We start from the raw sequence: 22936 nt of genomic DNA, 5'->3' as shown, positions 1-22936 counted from the left end.
CAGGTGAATGATTGGGAGAGGGTAGGGAGGGGAGAGCAGAGAAAAACATCACTTGGGTTTTCCAGAGGAAAGGAGAGCTACAGGCCAAGATTTACAAGAATGGGCACCATGGGGTCTGGCAGGAGCTCTCTTAGCATGGACAAGGTGGGACAAGTGCTGGGACCCAGCATGGGTTCCCTGCATCTTCTCCTCTGGCCCTAACTCAGCAGGGAGGCTGAAGGGTATGACGGACATTTGCTACAGCAGACTGCATAGAGGACTCTGAGGCTAGGCAAATGCCAGCTACTAGAGAATTCCTGCCAATTGAGGAGCAATTCTCTTAAGGGTGTGGATTAAGGGATCAGTCACAACCAGCAAGAAGGGCCCAAGTGTAGGAGATGTGGCTGCCAGGAAAGCATTGGGCTCCTGGGCCATATTCCTGGAAGTGTATGGTGCCCACCATAAGCCCACAAATGAGGTAGTAATTTGATCTGCTCTCTATAGCTCTGTCCCTCTATACTTAGCCAGAGGGGGTCTTTGGAGGGCAAAAGGGCATAGAGTACCAAGAGGAACTGGGCCCCAACTCCAGGGGAGGAGAGTCTGTGGAGTCCACCGATCTTCCTGGGCTGGGAGTAGGACTTACTGAGCCCAGGTCTGAGCCCCAAATGACTTTCACCCTGACCCTGACCTTTACCAGTGTCTCCTGCCTCAGGGCCACAGATGGGGGTGGGAGGGGGCGTTGTTGGAAGGGCTTCCTGCTCTACTTAGACCCACCTTCACACACATGAATACACATGTGTGCACATACAGCCTGTCAAGTAGGTAACCCAGACCCCAGTTTTCCGGGAAGGAAGATTGGAACAGGGACCAAAAAAGCCCTGAAGCCAGACGTGGCCCAGAGCAGCCCCCTCCTCCGCCCCTGCCGGCTGCCCCTGTTTACGAGGAGGCTTAATGAGCCGGCGGGTGCCGCTGAGATGAACCAGAGCCCAGCCTGGGACAGGGAGGGGCGTCGGACGGGCAAGCCAGCCTGAAGGGTGGGGGAAGACCAGCAGAATAGGGCTGGCCTGGGCGGGGGGTGGGGTGGCGATGCCTCCAGGAGGAAATGGTGCAGCTGTCCTGCTGCTTGGGAGCTGCCGCCACCTCCAGCCCCTTCTGCTTCAGGCAGGGTGATAACCATCCTGAGGCCTTCTTGGGGCCAGGTTCATGGGTGTATGGGGCACCTGGGAAGCCAGGCTCTGAGCTAGAACCCATGATAATGACAGAGCTGGCTGACGTGTGTTTGGTACTTACCATGTGCCAGGGTCTTCATTATCCTCCTGTGAGATAGATCACCGATGCCATTTTATAGATCAGGATGGCAAGGCATATGGAGGTTAAGTAACTTGGTCACCTGGCTGGGAGGGGATGGAGCTAAAACTTGGACTCCATGTCCGTGTTTATAACCTTCCCTCTAAACTCCTGCTTGATGGGAAAGGACAGCACATCACCATCCCCGCTCTTTCCCTGTTACTCTTGTCACTTCCAGGCAGAGACTGAGGTCAGGGCTCCTGCTGGGGGCTGTGAGGGTGCTGGGATGACAGCGGAGAGCAAAGTCCTCCTCCTGCTCTCCTGGGGGGTGCTCCCATTCTCCTTAAAGGTTTTCTTACTCTCCTTCAGGATCCTCTTTCCTCCCTCAGGGTCTCCTCCCTGAGATGTCTTTATGCTCCTTCAGGAATTTTCTCACTATCCTCTTTCTCCCCCAGGGAAGTCCTTTTTTCCTCAAGGGGGGTTCTTCATTCTTCTCTCCCCTGAAGTATTCTCAGTTCCTCTGGGGGTGCCTCACTCCCCTGACCCCCAGGACCCCCTACCCCCATCCCATGGTCTGGCTGCAGGTAGAACTGTCAGATGGCACAACACACACCATCACAGATGCCTATGCCGGGAAGGAGTACATCATCCAGGTGGCGGCCAAGGACTATGAGATTGGGACGTGGAGTGACTGGAGTGTGGCTGCTCATGCCACGCCCTGGACTGAGGAGCCACGACACCTCACTACTGAGGCCCAGGCCCCGGGTGAGCCCCCCCTCTGCCCCGCCCCCTGTTCTCTCAGTGGGCTAGGCTCTGTCTAGCACCTTCCAACTCCTCCCAGGACTTAGAGCCATAGAGCCTCTGCCCGAGGCATGCTGTGGCTGCCACACTCCTATCTGTCTGTCCTGCCCGAGCTGTTACTGGTCCTTGCTCTCTGGACATTCTTGGTGGGGGACCATTGGGTGGAGGAGTCATCTCTGAGCCCTGGGAAAGCAGGGTCTGCCTGATGGGTGAGGCAGGACATGTTTGAGAGAGGAAGCAGGGGTTGTCTGATGGGAGAGGCAGCACGGGTCTAACACAGGGAGCAGGAACAATGTGCCTCGACCCCCCAGATCTGTCTGGGTTGGGCTGCAGACCTGGCCCTGCCCTGAGTTCCCCCCATGTTCCCCAGAGACCACGACCAGCACCACCAGCTCACTGGCACCCCCACCCACCACGAAGATCTGTGACCCTGGGGAGCTGGGCAGCGGTGGAGGACCCTCAGCACCCTTCTTGATCCATGTCCCTGTAACTCTGGCCCTGGCTGCTGCTGCTGCCACTGCCAACAGTCTCCTGATCTGGTAAGTGTGGGACTGGGTGGCAGAGGGGACCCTGAAGGGACTCCCATCCCACCCTCATCCCTCACGGTCCCCTGCCCTGTTTCCCCAGAGCCCGGCATCCCGTGAGGACATGCCAGCGCACCTGCAGAGGAGCAGGAGGCCGGAGCTGAGCCCGCAGACCCCAGTTTCTATTTTGCACACGGGCAGGAGGACCTTCTGCATTCTCTTCAAACATAATTTGTAGAGACCCCGGCAGGCCCGGGCCTGCCACCCCCTCTCCCTGCCACATCACGCTGGTCCTCCTCCCTCCCCCAGGAGAGGAGGACCCTGCAGCTAACCCACCCACCAAAGACCCCCCACCCCCACCCTGGCCCCTCGGGCTGGACCCTCCAATGCCAGCGACTCCCAGGAGCCCTTGGGGGGGTCTGAGGGGAACGCCTCACATCCATAATTTCTCCTCCTGCCCCAGCCTCCTGTTTGTCCCAGGGTCTCTGTTGCCACCATCAGATTATAAGCTCCTGATGCTGGGGGGGCCCAGCCATCCCCCTCCCCCCAGTGCCCACACTTCTCACTCCCCTACCTGTGCCCATTTTGTACGACCTTCCCCTTTCCCTGCTCCCACCCCACAGTATTTAATGCCCTATCATCCCTTCTAGTCTGACTCAATGGTAACTTGCTGTATTTGAATTTTTTATAGATGTATATACAGGGGTGGGAGGGCGGGGGGTTCTCATTAAACGTCACCATTTCATGAGTCCTTGGAACAGACCCACTTTGGGAGGGTATCCTTCTTCTAAGGATCCCTCCCTTTCTAGACCTGGAGGAGGGAAGACATTCTAGTTGGAGAGAGACCGTTCTCTCCATATAGATGGGGAGAGGCAGGAGAGCATTCAGGCAGATGTGTCTGGGGCTGGGGCCTTCTGCTTTTTTGGAGGATAAGGCTCCCTGGAGGCCAGGGTCAGAGTTGTGGGGAATGAGGGGTCCCAGTGCAGCAGGTCCCACATGAGGATGTCCAGTCAGTCCTGGAGGCTGCTGAATCCTGACAGGGGAAAGGCTTGTCAAGGGTCATCTCCAGAGCTGCCTTCCAAAAACCCTAGGCTTTACCCATTGAAGCAGAGATGCAAGGTGAGGAGGCCAAACTTCGTCCTTGGGGCAGGGGGGTGTTGTCATCCCTATCATCCAGGAGACATAGTTCAGGGGGCTCTAGCAGGTCAGGCCTGGGGCTCAGCTAGGCTCTTAGGCCCAGAGTGCAGAATGCACTGGGCCTGGGCAGGGCGGGAGGGTGCCTGAAGGAGGCCACTTGGAATGTGACTGGGAATTGGACCTGGGCTTCAGGACTGGGAACGTAGGGTGCAGGATTTACCCCAGGGTTAGATTACAGTCAGGACTCAGTGTGAGCGAAAGAGGAGTAGGTTTTGGTTTTACAAAGTGCCCAGTCTTTGGTCCAGTTGTGTACCCTGCCTACACCCTTCCAGTCCTCAAACTGGGATTCCAAGGTCCCTTTGATTTCTCCTCAGAGGAGGGACCTGTGGCTGCCCCATGCCTGCTCAGGTCCAGCCCCTTGTAGAATCCAGTGTAGCTTCCACTACAGTGGGATGCCCGCTGTAGTTCCTTAGCTGAGGTTACCTAGGGCTGGGGCCACGTTGGCAGGTGCCTCCAGCCTGAGGGTGAGAGCAAAGGATCAGCCCAGAGCCCCAACCTAGGGAGCCAGGCTTAGACTTGCTCTGGGTGGCTGGGAAGAGAATGCACTGACTTGTGTACACACTCCCCACAGCAGGTGCTGTGTGCTAAGCCACTAATCCTATGATGTTATACACCCCCCACCCTCAATTCAAACCCTCTTCTTCAGACCAGGGTCAGAAAATGGACATTCCTTGCCGATCTCACCAGGCCTGCCCTGGGAGCTCATGCCCCTGGGGGGAGGATCTATGTTGCCTCAAGCACTGATGTGCTAGGCCTGGACAGGGCTTGGGTCTGGGTAAGGGGCTCAGAGTGAAGGTGACTGACTTTCTTCCAGGCCAGGCTCTACAGGAGGAGAGGGGTGTTCCAGGTGGGAGATCTCATGGAAAACGAAGGCCTGATGTCAGAGTAGAGGGGCCTGTGGCTTTCCAAGCTGAGTAGCCTCAGCTATGGGAATGCATGACTCCTAATTCACAGGAAGAGGCTCCCAGTGAGAGAAGTGGCTGTGGAGCTCCTCTGTACTGTGGACCCCTGATTTACCTGTTTGTCTGGTTTCTGTGAGATGTAGCTTGAGCCTGAACCTGTATTCCAGGTTCAGCAGGAGTGGAGGGAGCAGGGGGCACCAAGTCTTGCCAATGACATTGTATTCCTGGGATGGGTCTGAGCCTTCCCCTTCCCTGTCCTTGCGGTAGTAGGGCTAAGGTTCAGAGGTCTTTGGCCTGTGCTGCCTTCCTGCCTTGAGAGCCTTGGTCAGCCCTGACCCACCCACTGCCCACCCAGTGCTCCGGCATCAGCAATCTGGCCTCCATTAGCAACACAGGAAAGCAATTATGTAGGGTCTGGGGAAGAGAGAGAAAGGAGGTGTCCTACTTGTGCCTCAGAGGCCAGTGGAGAAGACTGGGCATCTCCCTGCCCCCAACCTTAAGGAGAAATCCAGCCCTGTCCTAAGTGCCAAGATGGTTGGGGGGTCAGTGTTGTTGCCTCTGACGGCCCTGGGCCTAGGCGTGGTCATTTCTCTTTGGGAGTCTTGGCCCTCAACCTCACAGAGGCTGCTCGTTCTGGAGGGTCTTGGCGTGCTGTCTGCTGCTGCCTCCCAAGTATTGTCCCTCCACGTCATTATTTCCCATGGTGGCTCAGGGGAGCTGGGGTAAGTATAGTTATCAATTCTTAAAGCTAAATCAGATCCCACAGAATTAAAACAGTGGAGGAGGGCTGTCGGGATGCTTGGATCCCAGGCCCAGTGTGTATGGTGGCTCAGCCTTTCAGCTCACTAGTTCTCTTTGCTCCCCCACCGGGCAGTGGAGACAGGGACCTTTCGGTATGCCCATTCCTATAAGGCTAACTTGTCTCTGCCCCCATCCTCTTCTCACTGAACCCATTTCCATTAGTCTCTGTCCCATTCCTCTCTCTGAATAACTTTGTCCTGGTTCCTATCCCATGTTTCTCTGTGTATGTTTCTTTTTTTTTTTTTTCTGTGTATGTTTCTAACTCCTGTCGCTGTCTCCATCCCTGTCTTTGTCTCTCTGTTCTCCATCCTGTCTCTGTGTGTCTGTCTCTGCATGTATCTCCACCCCATCTCTGTGTCTCTGTTCTTCTTCCCTGACTCTGTCAGCTCTTCCCTCTCTTTGCCTCCTTCTTTGTGTTCCTGCTCTGGTCCGGACCCCAGCCTGTGGCCACTGTGCCTCTATGGCCTGAGCTGGGGACTGTCCTGGCTTCTGCTGCCCCCTCTCGGCCACCTGCCTGCCCTTCATTTCTGCTCCGGGGCAGGCGGCAGATAGCTGATACACCCCACATCTGCCTTCCAGTAGCCAGCCAGGAGAGGAACGTGGATGAGAGAGAGTGGGCAGGAATCCCCCTGGGGCAGCCTCTGCCCCTGTGAACTCCCCAGAGCCAGTGGGTGAGCTCATTAATTCCCTAGACTGGGACTCTGGGAAAATACATCTTACATGGAAAGAACAGAGTGCTTGGGGGCAGAAAAGATTGGGGTGTAATCCTCATACCTTTCCCTATCCTCAGAGGAGGGCAGAGGGGAAGGGGGTCCAAGGAGGGGAGTCTGATGGAGCCAGCATGAGGAGAAGCTGGAGGAGAACTTTTCTGACAGAGGCACTCCAGTGGGGGAATGGCTAAGCTGAAGGTGAATAGGTCAGTGTAATAGGATTAGTGTGAGGGGAGGCAGGTCTGGTACATGCTGCTATAGAGATCTTTTTTTTTTGTTTTGTTTTGTTTTGTTTTTTTGCTATAGATATCTTGGTTGGAAGGGCCAATCTGAGGGGATAGACTGGTTGAGAAAGCATCTGGAGGGTCCAATCTGAGGAGAGACCACTCTGAAGGCACACAGGTCTGAGAACAGGATCATTAGTCTTGGTTTGCCTGGGATTTTCTCATTTTTAGCACTGAATATTTCAAGTCCTGGGAAATCCCTCAGGCCCAGGCAAACTGGGACTTTTGGTCACCCTATCTGAGAAGGCCTTGCCTAACAGTGCTGGTCTGATGGGAAAGTAGATCTATGGGCCAGTGGATCTGAGGGGTTCTGGTTTGACAGTGCCAATCTGAAGGGAGAGGCTGTTTAAGGCTGGAAGCTTCTTTGGGCAGAAACCAGGCCTTCAAGGAGAGTGGATAATTAGGGTCGTTCCAGAAGGGCAATGGCTAAGGGAGTGGCCACCAGGGGGCAGAATGAGCTCTCAGGAGAATCAGAGGCAAAGGTCCCAGAGAGGGGAGCCAGAAGGGGGGGGGGGGGGCGGGCAGATAGTGTGCAGCTGTGTGCAAAGTGTACTCTCAATATCAAGTGTCACTGTGCCATCATCTGCAAGTTTGTGGTGATGGCATACAACCACAAAGTTGTTTTCGTGTGATGAGGTGACCAGGGGCACATCCATGGTATGTTAGCGTGTAGCCTGTGAAGAAGGTATCTAGTGTGGCCATGGCTAAAGCATGTGGCTATAGAGACGAGAGCAAGAGCACCCTTGGGACACAAGAACAGTCTAAGTGGGGTGGAGAAGTTGCCTGGGGAAGGGCTGAGATGAGAGATAGGAGCTAGGCTTCCCTACTTGTATTCCCTGAGAGTCCAAGAGCTAAGTGTTTTGGTCACACCTGGAGGTAACCCCCAGACCAGACTGCATGCCTAGGCCATGCCTGCCCCAATCTCCAGGTTTTCTCCTGCACGTTCAGCTGGCATTCCTTCAACTAGAAACACCCCTTACCTGCCCCTCTCTCCCATTCCCCAGTCATTGTTCCTGTCTCCTACTTCTGTGCCTTGGTTCAAGCTGTGCCCTGCCTGGATTCTCTCTTGTGAAGTATTTGAGGTCCCTTTGTTGCTGCCTCCTGCTCATTCCTTTACCATGGACTGAACACCCACTTTGTACTAAGGCCTAGTCCTATGGGCCCCTGTTTCACTCCAGAGATTCGAAAGTACTGCTAGGGGCTGCTAGGGTCTTACCCAAAGGAGGGATCTGAGGAAAGAAGTATGGACAAGGCAAGAGTGGGTTCTCTGGGTTAGGAGGCAAAGTGAAGCCATCACATAATCACTCTACTCCATATCCAACCCCCCCCGCCCCGCACTAACAAAATGAACAAAAGCCCAAACCAAAACAAAAATGCTGCTACCAACTCAAGTCCAACCAAATAAGCAAAGTTTTTGTATAAACCTTAAAATGTGATAGTCAAGGAAAGTAACAGAAGATAATGGTGCAACAAGTGAATGGCATGTCTCCTAATCCCATGCCCAAAAGGAGCATTGAGAAAAGATGAGTCAACAAAGTACCAACAACTCTCACTAATATCCTGTAATCTGAGGAAAATGGATTATTGTGTGAGCAGGTAGCCTTAGGAAAAGTCTGGGGAAAAGCCTTTGTAAGTAGAAGCCTCTGTGTTCCTCTATGAGACCTCCGAAGAGGCAAGAAGAGCTGGCTTGGCAACCTCCAGAGTATGGCAGTGAGGTTGGGGGAAGAACCCAAAATCTGCAGTTTGGGATATGCCCCACCTCCCCGCTGGAACAACATATCTAAGAGGGTCTCAGAGGAGCCTAAGTGCAGGTAGCCCCAGCCAAACCACCCTCAGGGCGCAGAAATTGGGTGGGTGAGTTTGAAAGCAAGAGCTAGCTTTCAAACCACAGCTCCCAGGGGGAGGGTAAACTGGTCCAGATGGGAAGGGGCACAGGACCTACACTCCAGAGCAAGGAGAGGTATGCTGACTGTGAGCCCTGGTAGATCTTTGTAAATGGAAAGACAATGGCATGGCTTTTAGGCATTCAGATCACAGCCAAGATAGAGGTAGGAAGGAAGTAAAGGGGGGATAGGATAAGGGAGGGAGGGAGGGATGGGAAAGGAACAAGGAAGACAGGATGCAAAAAATAAAGGAGGAACCCAATCTAGAAGAAAACAACCAAAGGAATAAAAAGATTGCCTGCAAGTTCTTCCTGTTATGGAAGGCCTTAAGAATAGTATGAAATTTAGAGAACAAGGACTCAAATATGATAAACAACATAATGAGATGAGAAGGGAGATTGCAGAACTAAGGAAAAATAGTAAAGGACCAAAACAATACCATTACAGATGCAACTGACTAGCAATAATGACACAGAATAGATATGGCTGGAAATCAAAGTGATTTGTAGGAAAGGCTTTGAGATCCTGAAAGTAAATATGATGAGGAAAGATAAAGACATTAAAGGAATTAGAGTGAAGTTAATAGGACAAAGACAGGCTACCATAAGCATGATTGTTGGCAGCCCTAAACATACAGGTTCCAAAAATGGACAGGAAAAGATACTAAGGTATGAAATATAGAAAAGCTTTCCTTGAAATTAAGGAAGAACTGAATATCCAGATGGAAAGTGCACACCCCATGCCAGAAGAATTGATACAGAATAATGGACATTAAGACACACTGATTTAGTTACTAAACTTTGAAGATAAAATAAAAAGACTTCAGGAACCCAGGCAAAAAGAGCAAGTCATGTATGGGGAAAAATTCAGTCTGATCTTGGATTTTCTCCAGCATCACATTCCATGAAATCTAAGTAATAAAGCAATCAATATCTATGAAGTTCTGAGGGTAAACAAATATTACCTCAAAACATAACCAACAAAGTGGTTGATCTCAATCATGAATTTGGGGATACAGAACCCATGAGCCCTTCTGAGAAAAATACTACACAGTGACAAAATCCAATCAGCCAAGAGATTAGTCAAAATAAGAGAGAGTGGTGAACGTTAATTCCCTTTAGGTTAAGATTAAACTGGGAATTTTAGTAGAACAGAATGTAAATATAAATCCTTATACACTTAGAACAACATTGGCAATATAATCTGGTGAGAGGGATGAGAAGGAGAGCAGAAGTACTACTTGGACTTTACTTCATAGTTCTGAGCAACTAATAGCTTATAAAATTGACACCTAAGGATACAAATTCTACTACCAACCTCTTCTTTTCTTTTCTTTTTTTTTTTAAAGATTTTATTTATTTAGTCATGAGAGGCAGAGACAGGCAGAGGGAGAAGCAGGCTCCCTGCCGGGAACCCAATGGGGGACTCAATCACAGGACCCCAGGATCACGACCTAAGCCAAAGGCAGATGCTTAACCACTGAGCCACCCAGGGGTCCCTGCTCCAACCTCTTAATCAAAATTGTTTTTAACTTGAGAGGAGTCTTTTATGAATTAATATTTTTTGAGGTGAAGAAATATTTAGCTGCAGTTTAGCATTCTTTTGTTTTCACTTGAGTTGCTTTTCCCTCAATTCAAGTGAAAGTATGTTTTGTATGTTTTGTATTTAAAAAAAGCTTCTGTAGCATGTCCCATTCTTGTATAAATATTCTGACTCTCTTTTTACATACCTTTCTCTTCACTCCCTGCTCCCACCCCAATGCATTATGCTCACCAAATGTTACTACTGACCATTTGTGGGTGGTGAGACTCTCAGTGATATGTTGCATTTTTCTTTGTATTCTTTTGTATGGTTTATAATTTTTAAATAACAAGCATGTATTTTTTTCAGTCAGTCAATTTTTTAAAAATACCATTTATTTCTTTTGTTTTAAGGTTCACTTAACCTCTCTGTGCCTCAGATTCATCATCTTCAATCTGAGAACGACAGGATTCCTAATAGGATGTTTTGAAGATTGTGAGATAAAATGTGGTGGGCTTAATAATGACCTCCAAATATGTCCACGCCCTGATTCCTAGAACCTGTGAGTGTTAACTTATATGGCAAAGGGATTTTGCCGCTGTGATTAAGTTAAGGTTCTTGAGATGGGAAGATTAATTCTGGATTATTAGGTGATCCTGATGTAATCACAATCATCCTAATAGAAAAGAGGCAGAAAGAGAGTCAGATAGGTGATGGGATGATGGAATGGGAAATTGGGAGATGAAGGAGGGATATAAGCCAACAAATGCAGCCACTAGGCAATAGGTTCTCAGAGCCTCCGGAAGGAACCAGCCCTGCCCACACCTTGACTTTAGCCCAATGAAACTGATTTTAGACCTTTGACCCTCAGACTGTAAGAGAATAAATCTGTGTTGTTTGAAGCCACTAAATTTATAGGAATTGATTAAAACAGCAACAGGAAACTAATACACCTTCCCATGTGCTGTTCTCTTGTCCCTCCCTACCCCATTCATCTCTTTCATCCCCTCAGCTCCCACTTGTTCAATATTTGATTCAAGTTTCTCTGACATTGTCTACCTTCCACTGCTGCCCAGAGATGGGACATGCATCCCCCCTCAAAGACTCGCCACTCTAGGTTACAGTTGCTTATGGATAGGTCTCCCCCCAGCCTGGGCAGAGGTGCCAACAGAGCAGGCCTCTCTGCTTACCTAGCCTGACAGAGGACCCAGCTGGGTTACTACCTGGCCGTCTCTCCCAGCAGCCTGTCCTCCACATACACATACTCTTTCAATCTCTAGAAAACCGATCTGTGTCTTTATCTCTGACTTCCTTCTTCAGTCATTAGTCCAAAACACATTCACTGACACTTGTGAGTCCATCAGCAGGTTTATCTTCACATTTGTGTATGTGTACACATGTATGTTATGGAGGTTTGCATGCACATTCTTGTGGTCAGGGTAGGTTTGTTATTTCTGTATACATGTGTCTTTGCTTGTATATATGTGTGCCTCTGCTTTGTGGGTGGTGTATATGTGTATTAGTGTGTGTCTATATGTGCAGGGAAGGATACATTTGATTTCTGCCCCCAAGGGATTTGATGGCCTGAGGCAGGAGTTGGTGTGCAGGGATAACTTACTGAAATGTTAATGGAATTTTGTTCCAGTGCATTGTTCCTTTTCTTGTCTCAGGCAGAAGGCTGGGCCTTTTTTCTCCCTGTCTTTTGCGGTAAGCATTGCAGGCCCAAGGCTGAATCAACCTCAGACATCTTTCTGACTCTAGCCTTCTGGAAGCCTAAGTTTCTTCAAGGGATTATGCTAAGGAAAGGGGGCAAAGCAATCCAGAGAGTACCTCCAAACAAGAGGGGATCTGTGTTTGCGTGAGCAGGTGGGACCCACAAACACTCCCTAATGATGTCCTAGGAGTAGGGGCAGGGTGAGCTTGGGAAGGCAGGACTCTGGATATTGAGTTCCCAAACTTGGCTTCTCAGCAGAGACCATATGAATCACAACAAAAAAGTACCCAGGACCTTTGCACAGTTGGGAAGAAAGGGGTGAGGAATTTCTCCCAAAATGACCTTACTATTAGCTCCAGGAGCAAAGACCTAGGAAAGGAATTACCTTTAGTTTCATTTTGTTTTATCATTGTAAGCATTTCTAAGTGTATGGTTTTGTGGTATTAATTGGTGTGTGTGTGTGTGTGTGTGTGTGTACATACATTTAAAAGATCTATCCATTTACTTGAGAGAGAGCGCACTCGTGAGCAGGGGCAGGTGGAGGGTAGACAGAGGGAGAGGGAAAGAGAAAACCTTCAAACAGTTTCTCTGCTGAGCACAGAGCCCGATGTGGGGCTCAGCCCCAGGACCCTGAGGTATATATTATGCAACCGTAGATGTCATTTTAATAAAACAGAGAAACATCACCAATTTTACACACCTGAGCACATCAATCACTGGGCTCAGTGTCACAGGAAGCACGTACCAGTTGTGGAGGGCACCGTGAAGAGGCAGAGGACACCCCTTGCCCTTGGGGGGGAAGGGAAGGGGAGCGGTGGGAGGGGAGTTCAGGAATAGTGAGGATCCTCCTGCCATCAGGAGTGGGCCAGGTGAGAGCTGAAGCTGCAGAGCAGGTGGGGCCAGGCAGTCTGGGCTTCTTTGAAAGCCAGGCTGAGGTTCAGGAGCTTCTACTGAGAGTCAGAGGGCTCCAGGAGCTGGGGAGACTTGGTCAGATTTGTGTTTGGGAAAGACGGCTCTGGGGGCCATGCAGAGGAAAGCAAGGAAGGGAGAGAATGCAGAAGTGGTGGTAGCCAAAAGGTGCTTTGAATGATGTGGAAGGCCTGAGAGCAGGTAAGAAAAGAACTAGGGCCAGCTCTGTGAAAACAGTGCTTTTTAGAGCATAGAGTCACCAAATCTTAATGAACATGGGGTGGGGAGGGAAGGAAGAGGGAGGGGCCTTGCACAACCCTATTGACTGGGAGATGGTAGGACTGTTTATCAAACTAGTTAGGACAGAGGGAGGACAGGGTTTGGGGGAGTTGATAATAATCATGACTCATACATTCAATGACTTGCTTATGGTCACACAGCAAGTAAGGGGTAGATGGGCTCAGATTAGATTATGTCAAGTGTAAGGCACTAGTTGGGACTTCTTGGTAGAAGGCCTTAGGTCAGTAGTTAAGAGACTGGAGTCGGGTCAGGCAAACCTGGGCTCCTGTTGACCTTGGACAAGGTGGTTAATCTCCCTATAGCTCAGTTTCTCTAAGTGGAAAATGGCAAAGGCTTGTACCTCATAGGCTCATTGTAAGGATTTAATGAGATGATGTATATAAAGAAATTAGCACAGTACCTGCCATGTTGTAAACACCCCATAAATCTTAACTTTTAATAACAACAGCAGCAGCAACAACAAATGCCAGTCTGGGACTTGGGAGTGAGATCTGGGTTAGCATTAAGGCATCGTCAACACAAAATGGGCACAGAAGCCATAATGCAGAGGGAGGACCTCACTTGGAGAGAGGAGGAGAGGAGAGTGGTGCGGAGAGCACAGCCCAATGGAGAGGAGGAGCCCTGAAAGTAAGGGAGACAGCCAAAATGCTGGAGTTGAGGGCAATGCAGCAAATCAGGGTTTAATTCCAGACTCTATCCCTGCTGCTATGGGGCCTTAGGAAAACCTCTTGATTACCTTGAGTTCCAGTACCTTCATCTATTCCACAGACCTGTCTTACATGCAGGTGAGGGATAGCTATGATGGATGTAAGGCTTTGACAGAGGCTAGGTGCTTGATTAGCAATAGTTTTAGGGGCTCCTGGGTGTCTCAGTTGGTTAAGTGTCCGACTCTTGATTTCAGCTCAGGTCATGATCTCAGGTTGTAAGATTGGAACCCCATGTCGGGCTCTGCTCTAGGTGTAGAGCTTGCTTTAGATTCTCTCTCCCTCTCCCTCTGCCCCTCCTCTACCTCCTTCTCGAAAAAAACAAAACAATAGCTGTTTTAGGAGGAGGCATAGAGAGGGTGGCTTCATGGAAGACAATGAAAGATGGGTTTTCAAAAAGGGACCAACAGCCTCAACGCTGTCAAGAAGTCAACAAAGATAAGAACTAAAAATATTCACTGGATGTGACAAGGAGGTGAAAGTGACCTTGGTGAGCCAGCTTCAGGGATGATGAGAGCAGAAGGTGGGGGCAGCAGCTGAGGAGTGTTGGGAGGTGGGGAAGTGGATCTGAGAAAGCAGGTGACAGCTTGGCAGGGATGCTGAGGAGCCAGTGGGTGGGTAGGGGGTAGCAATACGCATGGTTTCAAGATAAGGAAATCAGAGCAAAGTCATGGCAAGTCTGCCTATCCCAGAATATGACTGCTTTATACTCACCCTGCCCCCACCCACTGAGGACTGGCTCCTTTGCCCTCCACACAAGGCCTCTCTAAGCACAGACCACAGTGCAATCCCAGGGCCCTGGGTGTGTCCTGGGACCCAACCTGGGTCACCCAATGCTGAGGTCAGTCACCTCTTATCTCTGCCCTACTTGCTAGTATGGCCTAGGAAAAGTTGAAGTAGTTCATACCTTCTGCTACTTTTTAACTTCTGTCCCTGCCCTTTGGCTGCCTGGATCTGCACAGCCCTGGGGAGATGGACAGTATTAGTAAAAATAGCTCTTGATTATCTTCTTTTTTAAAAAAGATTTTATTTTTTATTTGTTTATTTGAGAGAGAGAAAGAGCACAAGTTGGGGGGGGGAGAGGCAGAGGGGGAGGAAGAACCAGGCTTCCCCACTGAGCAGGGAGCCCAATGTGGGGCCCTGGGATCATGACCTGAGCTGAAGGTAGATGCTTAACCGACTAAGCCACCCAGGCATCCCAACTATCAAATATATTCTTTTTCAGGTTCTTCCCACCAGTATTTAAGCATGCCCATGTAAGAAACACATAAGAAATTTTTAGAAATTGGATATAAACTTCCTCTGGTTCTACATCCTTGGTGTCTATTCTCCTTCTCCCAATTTTTTTTTAAAGATTTTATTTATTTTTTCATGAGAGACACAAAGAGACAGAGGCAGAGACACAGGCAGACGGAGAAGCAGGCTCCACGCAGAGAGCTCCATATGGGACTCGATCCTGGGACTCCAGGATCAAGCCATAGGCCGAAGAAAGCAGGCGCTAAACCCCTGAGCCACCCAGGCATCCCATCCTTCTCCCAATTTTTTACAATAATTACCTTGAGTCATCTATATTGTATCAGCTTCTTACTCATCAGACCACTCAGATCTGGTGGCCACCACATCCCCCATCTCCGCTGCCCACTATCCATTGCCTGCTGAAACAACCTCTTGCCAAGATAATCAACAACCTCCTTTCTTTTAAGTCCAAAGGTTCTCAAAGGTTCTCTCTTTCTATAACTACTAGACCTCTCTTTGACATTCTGGATTGCTGACCCCTCCCTCTGTCTTGAACCTCTGAAACCTCTCTGACCACTACTCCCTTATTTATTTTGCAGATTTATCTTTTCTCCTGCATCCATTAATGTCAGTATGGTGGACTCCTTTACATTTTATTTGGATGGCCCTCCCTTCTGGTGGGAACTGCTTTTCACTCATATGGTTACCAGCATATTATGACCTCCCTACCCCGCCATGGATCAATGATACAGGGAATGGCATCTGACCAAAGCCAGGATGATAAGAGCAAGTCCCTAGGAATTTTGAAGCTGGAACTGAGAAGGGTAAACTGGAACTGAAAGACATGAACCAACATCTTGCTGGGTATACCTGGATTTAAACTGTAAAGCTGAGAATTGTCAGAAGCTGGGTTTATAAAAAAAAAAAAAAAAAAAAAAAAAAAAAAAAAAAAAGAGGCTGGGTTTATTATTATATGGGCTGGAGAAGCAATAGGAAACTTGTCTGGAGAGAAAAAAGGAGACGAGACAGGTTGGGGACAAGAAGCAGGGCTTCCCAATTTCTCAGACTCTCCCAAGTATACCACCATCATGATTGCTAAGAGGAGGAATAAATGTTTCCTCATAATCAATGTTAGAGAACAGGCAAGAACTTGGCTTCTGCATTTCAGCATGATGCAGGATAATCTAGCTTCTAGCCGTCTGAAGTCAGGGCTGAAACACACTTCCTTATCCAAACAAAATACTGTGTTGGCCCCTAACTTCTCACAGACCACCCATTTTGGATGTTCTTACCCTGCCAGGCAAATGTGATGGTGCTTCTTATTGTAAAGGGAGTTGATTGGAATGCAGGAGAGGCAAGGGCATCACTCCAGGGCAGGTTGAAGAAGAAAGGCTTTCAGCCCTGTCACTCCAGCCTAGGATTTCCCAGGAAGCCGGAAGGCATAGTTAGAGGGATTGAAAGTGCCCCTTTTAGCATTATGAAAAACGGAGCTAAAAGAGAGAAATTGCTTCAAGAGCTTGCACAGGTCCTGCATTTTCGTGGCAAACCGAAGAATTCAGAGAGCATGATTCTACAAATTTCTAGTATTGATTATGGTAGTAGAAATACGTTGTATTCACAGATGTCCTTCACCTTTTTAAAAAAAGATTGTTGTATGTATGTATGTATGTATGTATGTATGTATTTGAGAGAGAAAGTAAGAGACAGAACATGATTTGGTGGCAGGGGAGAAGCAGGCCCCTAATTGAGCAGGGGGCTCAATCCTAGGACCCTGGGATCCTGGGATTATGACCTGAGCCGAAGGCAGATACTTAACCAACTGAGCCACCCCTGTCCCTCACCCTTTAGTTTTCCTATATGGGAAAATTCACACTTTAAAATCCAGTCTCCTTAGTACTAAAGTCAGAACTAATATTTCCAGCATCTTATGCAGTTTGCTTATAGGCATGCTACTTGCCTCCATGTGACACTTTGATTTGGAAGTGAGCCATACAAGTGGAGTAAATATCACTAAAGTTCAATATTTGTCATTCTCCTTTCCTTCTGAGCACCAGGAGGATTGCACTTCTCTTGTCTCTTGATGTTAGGTATGGCCATGAGATTTGTTATGATTGATACAATGTGAACAGAAGCCAGTGTACATTTTTCCTCACCCTCTTCTACTACAGCAAATGCTGAAGGTTCCTATCAAGAAAGTGGCATCAGGGTGCCTGGCTGGCTCAGTCCGTAGACCAAGTGATTCTTGATCTTGGGGTTGTAGGTTCAACTCCTACATATTGGGCATAGAGATTTACTTAACAAAAATCTGAAAGGAGGGGATCCCTGTGTGGCTCAGCAGCTTAGCTCCTGCCTTCAACCCAGGGCATTATCCTGGAGTCCTGGGATCAAATCCCGCATTGGGCTCCCTGCATGGAGCCTGCTTCTCTCTCTCTCTCTCTCTCTCTCTCTGTGTGTGTGTATCTTTCATGAATAAATAAATAAAATCTTTAAAAAAAAATCTGAAAGGGAGGGAGGGAGGGAGGGAGGGAAGGAAAAGAGAGAAAGAAAGAAACAGGCATCATCATAAGATGGTGAAACCTCCATCAGCCTAGATCACTGAGTGATCACAGAGGGCAGACTCCTCCCTCCCACTTCACCCATGCCAGAACTGTGGCATGAGCAAGAAATACATCTTTGTTACTTTAAGCCAGTAAGATCTGAGGGTTGTTTGTGACCACTGTCACCTACCTAATTCTGACTGATAGAGGAAGGAAGTAGGCTGGACATAAGACTTTAGTTTCTGCTATTGCTGGTAGTACAAGTGTCCACTTTTTGGAGGTGGTAGTGGTAACTGGTGGTTTCCTAGTAGCTGCAAAATTGAGTTCTTACCGCAGAAGTGCTACAGAGCTTGTAAAGTTGGCAGTGAAATTAAACTTTTGGTACTTAGTATTTGGAGTGGCAGTGGCTGTGGTTTTCTCATCAGGTTGTGTGGTATGGTTTGAGTGTTGTTCCTAGAAACTGAGCCTCAAACTCATTTCCTCCATCCTCCTAACATTTCTGAGTTAAATAATATCTTTTAACAAATCCCTTTTCTGTTTTAACTACCCAGGGTGGATTCTACTGTTTGTGAAAAAGAACTATGATGAAATTACTATATTTAATAAATCTCATGTTCCCATCAATTCAAGAGGCAATTTATTTTATGAACTACAGTTGACCTTCAACACAGGTTTGAACTGTACATGTCCACTTATATGTGGATTTTTTTAATAGTACTATAAATGTATTTTCTCTTACAATTTTTTTAAAAGATTTTATTTATTCCTGAGAGACACACAGAGAGAGAGGCAGAGACACAGGCAGAAGGAGAAACAGGCTCCATGTAGGGAGCCTGACGTGGGACTCAATCCCGGGTCTCCAGGATCACGCCCTGGGCTGAAGGCAGTGCTAAACCGCTGAGCCACCCGGGCTGCCCTACAATTTTCTTCTTAACATTTTTTTCTCTAGCTTTATTATAAAAATACATTATATAATACATAAACAAAATATGTGTTAATCAACTGTTTATGTTATCAGTAAGGCTTCTGGTCAACAGTAGACTATTAGTAGTTAAGTTCTGGAGGAGTCAGAAGTTACACATGGAGGGTGCCTGGCTGGCTCAGTGGGAAATGCATGTGACTCTTGATCTTGGAGTTGTGAGTTCAAGCCCCACACTGAGTGTAGAAATTACTATAAAAAAATAAAGTTTTTTTTTTTTTTAAAGTTATACATGGATTTCTGGCTGTGCAGGGGCTGGTGCCCCTAACTCCTGCATTGCACAGGGGTCAACTCCACTAGGGAAAAAAGAGGCTAAAAAACTATTACATGCCATTAATTGTGAGACTGTATTCTGATTTAAGAGTCATTAAACTAGGGGAAAAAATGTGCTTTAGGATGAATAAGTTAATAGCAAAAGGAATTCTCCCCCAGATGAAACTGACAGACAGCTGATTATGATTTTAAAAGAACTGTATCAGGGCCCAGTGGTGCAGTGGTTTAGCGCCGCCTGCAGCCCAGGGCGTGATCCTGGAGACCCTGGATGGAGTCCCAAGTCAGGCTCTGCATGGAGCCTGCTTCTCCCTCTGCCTGTGTCTCTGCCTCTCTGTGTGTGTCTCTATGAATGAATAAAATCTTTTAAAAAATAATAATTTAATAAAAATAAAAGAACTGTATCATCTGGGAGGAAAATAAAACCACACCCAAACCTCATAAATGCAGAGATCTGTGATTGCTCAATCCCAGGATCCCTAAACCACCACCAGAAAGTGTAATGCTAATCAGTACAGTGCCCCACAGAGAAATCCTCCATAATTATGCTCTCAGAACACTGGAAAAGGGATCACATCCTTGTGGGCAGAACCTGGGACAACCAGATTGGCTGACTGAGAAACTGTAGCCAGAGAAGTGAGTCAACAAACAGATGCCATGAGATTTCCTGGTCCCATCATTTTCATTGTCATTCAGGGCCAAAGAATATATGATGTTCTGGATTACTGACCACTCTACAGTGCCTTTTAAAAATTTATTCTTTATTTCTTCCATCTCTAGACATCAGGAGTTTGGGGATTGTTTTTGGGCAGAGGTGGTGGTGGTGGTGGTGGTTTAAAGGTAGCTCAGGATCCCTGGGTAGCTCAGCGGCTTAGCGCCTGCCTTTGGCCCAGGGCACGATCCTGGAGTCCCGGGATTGAGTCCCGCGTCAGGCTCCCTGCATGGAGCCTGCTTCTCCCTCTGCTTGTGTCTCTGCCTCTCTCTCTGTCTGTCTGTCTGTCTGTCTCTGTCTATCATGAATAAATAAATAAAATCTTTAAAAAAAAATAAAGGTAGCTCAAAGGCATTTCAAACAAAGGTAATGAGATTATTAGAAACCATATTCACACCGTATAGAAACCTGACTGCAGCACGAAGGGACATTACCCAGAGAACTTATATATGAAGAACCGTGGTCCTATGATATAACCTCCAGAAATAGTAGCTGGATGTGTCATTGAGCTGCCCTCCATTAGAGAGGAGGTGAATTTATTGGCATATGTATAGTGGAATGGCTAGAATATGTAGGTGAGGATATTTTTTTGAAATCAAATATATAGAGGAAAATAATGTGTGTGTGTTGGGCAAACAAGGGGTAGACTACACTGTACACCTGCAATTCTGCATCCTCTCTTCTCCTGGGACCCCCCCATCCCATATCCCCCACCTAGTGTCCATGGGGTTCTCATGTGAGCCACATTAGGCAATTTGAGCTTCAACCATTCCTTGACTACAGCTGATGAGCCCAGTGTTAAGCATCGACTAAGCGGAGCCAATCAGAGTATTTCCTGAAGAATTTGCAAAGTGCAACTAAGAAAAAGAAGCCAGTGTCTTGTTGGATGCCTAGACAATAAGATTTTTAAGCTTTGGGATTGTCCGAAGTGATGTTTTTCACTATGTGGACCAGAAAAACATTAGAAGCCAGTCTGGGGGTGGGGATGATAGGGGCAGGACAGCGCAGGGGAAGGAAATGAAGGAACCTGGCAGAAAGTAACAGAGAGGAGAGGTGGCAAGAGATTCTAATGGCTTTTGTGTCCATTAGTTCCAGTTATTCCTTAGGCATCCCTGTCTTTAGGTTTTAGTCTAATTATAAATGTTTTGTTTTGTTTTGTTTTTTGCTTAAACCAGTTCTTACTCTTCTTTGGAGAGCTCATCCACTTTTTGTTTGGTTTTGTTTTAGTGAGAGAGATGGAGGGAGGGAGGAAGGGAGGGGGTGGGGAGAGACAGATGGAGATGGGGAGAGAGCATCCTAAGCAGGTTCCATACCCAGTGCAGAGCCTGATGGGGGGCTTGATGTGGGCTCGATCTCACGGCCCTAGATCATGACCTGAGAGGAAATCAAGAGTCAGACCCTCAACCTACTGAGCCACACAGACACCTGGCTTATCCACTTTTCTGATTTGACTATTACTAATTTACTGATAACCCACAAAATGTTGTCTTCAGCCTGAACCTCAGAGCTACCTATCCAACTGTCTATGGGATACCTTGGCTTGAGTGTCCAACTGGTACCTCAAACCTAGCATATATAAAACAGAAGTCATCATCCTCCACCTCCCCCACATACCATCCCAAGCCCCTGCTGAAACACCCCTTCTCTTGTGTTTTCTATCTCAGTAAATGGCATCACAGTATCCCTGGTCACCAACCTGGAAGTTATCCCAGACTTTCCCTCCCTCTTACTTCCCATATCCTATAGGTCTAAGTCTCTAAGTCCTACCAACTATAATCCCCAAATATCCTCAGTGCTCTCTTCTCTCCAATCCTCTTCCTCTACATCATTTCAGTCCTTTGTCATTACTCCTTGCCTTCACTCTCAATTGCCTTCAATCTCTCCTTCCACCCAGCAGCCCAAATCATCCCTCTAATTTTTGGATATGACCACATTTACTCCTCTGCTCAAAATATTTCAGTGGCTCCCCACTGTTTCCAGGACAAAATCTGAACTCCTGCAGCTGGGTCACAAATTCACTCACATTACACTCAGATGTGCAACAACATAAGTCTCCTCTCTTTCCTAGAACTGATTTGATCTTGCTCACAATACCCCACCCTGCTGGGTAACAGGGGCAGGGGAACTAAAATTAATCCATTCCGGTAAAATCAGTAGGGTCCAAAAATTTATTTTAGACAGTCTGTAAGTATGACTCAGTCTTTCAGCTTATCTTACCCTTCCCTTTCTTGTTTTTGAGGTGGCATTTGGTTTTATAGGAATCTCATGTGAATTCTGTGTCATTGAGGGAAAGGGTCTCTTAGCCATATGGTTCTTGGGGTTATGTCAGTCGGCATTTGCTGAGATGTGGTGGGTTGGGAAAAAACGAGTTGGTGAATTACAACCCTGAGAGGTAGCTGTTACTAAAACAACTTTAGGAATAAGGGAGCTGAGGCTAAAAGAGGGTGAGTAACTTGCTCAAGGTCACAAAGTTTGTTAAGTGGCAGAACCAGAAATCAATACCCCCCTAATTCTGGAAGGTACTTGGATCTATGGCTAGAATTCCACAGATGCTTATTGAGAGCTCTGAGAGTCTTCACGGTATACCTTTAGGGATGTGCTCATCCATGGAGAATATGTAGAGTAGGATGAGAAAAAGGTCCAGTTCAGAACACTTAGGAATCATTGACCTATGAGGTAGGGTAGGAAGACCTACCTGACAGCTTCTGACCGAACTGGTCTTCCTTTTAGGAGAGATTCTAGGATGGAGAGTCATGCCTGGTCCTGCTCCAGCCAGGCCTGAGTGAGCTCTCGGAATACCCCATTACTCTCAGTCCTAGCTTCTCCCACAACGCAGCAAAGCACAAACCTGAGAGCAATACTGCGTGGGAACTCAGTGAATATGCCCAAGAACTTGTGTTGGCAGGACGGCTCACACTTCCTAGGGCCAGGGAATGCAGAGCCACCTACCGACCCTCTAAAGTGGGGATGCAGAGTCCACCCCAGCTGAGAGTGGTTGTGCATAAGTCTAGGGGTCTTCCAAGATGAGGACTTCGGATCTCCTCCTAGATGTGGGGACCCAAGGCCTTCCTCCTTGGATGATGCAGGCAGAGGCAGATATGGAGGGGCAGTCTCCTCACGTATACGGTACAGAGGCCTTTCTCAGAGATTGTATGTGCAACTCTTCCAGGTGCTGAAGGTGCAAGAAATCTCCGCAAGCAGGTGGGCCTCGTTCCCACCCCCTTCCCCCAGAGGGGACCAGACCTAATAGCCCCTCCAGTCCTTTTCCCGCCCCCACCCCACTCCTGCATCACCGGCGAGTCAGTCCCCACCCCAGAGTGCGACCAATCGCCCGGGAGCCTGGCGCAGCCAGCCAATTGAACGTCGGCAGCGCCGCGGGGATGGCTCCACCCCGCACAGGCCGCGGCCGCCGGCCTCCCGGGAAGCTAGGTTCTCCGCTGTTTTTGCTGCCTGCCGAGCCCAGCCGAGCCCAGCCGAACATAGCCGAACGCAGCCGAACGCAGCCGAGCCTAGCCGAGCCCCGCGCCGGGCCGCAGCCGCCGCCCGAACGCCGCCGAGCGAGCGAGCGAGCCGCCGCGGCCGCGGAGGAGGCGCCGCCCCAGGGGGAGGAGGTGCCGGCTCGCCGCAGACCGCCCGCGGCAGAGGCCGCCCCGGTCGCGCCGCGGCGGGAGCGGCCGGCGGAGGCT

The 22936-nt window shown here is 48.5% G+C and overlaps 1 protein-coding gene across 6 annotated transcripts in view; it reads left to right on the top strand.

The window, feature by feature from the left end:
* The window catches only part of CNTFR (ciliary neurotrophic factor receptor), a 38583-nt gene extending 35326 nt beyond the window's left edge, over window positions 1-3257 (top strand). For all 6 annotated transcript variants that reach the window (XM_072841733.1, XM_072841730.1, XM_072841728.1 and 3 more), the window contains exons 8-10: window positions 1851-2031; window positions 2438-2606; window positions 2695-3257. In XM_072841733.1, the coding sequence (XP_072697834.1) occupies window positions 1851-2031; window positions 2438-2606; window position 2695 (351 nt within the window). In that variant the 3' untranslated portion in view covers window positions 2696-3257. The remainder of the gene's footprint in view (window positions 1-1850; window positions 2032-2437; window positions 2607-2694) is intronic.
* The last annotated feature ends 19679 nt before the right edge of the window (window positions 3258-22936 follow it).

Source organism: Canis lupus, chromosome 10 (assembly GCF_048164855.1).
Source record: "Canis lupus baileyi chromosome 10, mCanLup2.hap1, whole genome shotgun sequence".
NCBI lineage: Eukaryota > Metazoa > Chordata > Mammalia > Carnivora > Canidae > Canis > Canis lupus.
Note: the sequence above shows the minus strand (reverse complement) of the source record. Positions and strands in the feature narration are given on the sequence as shown.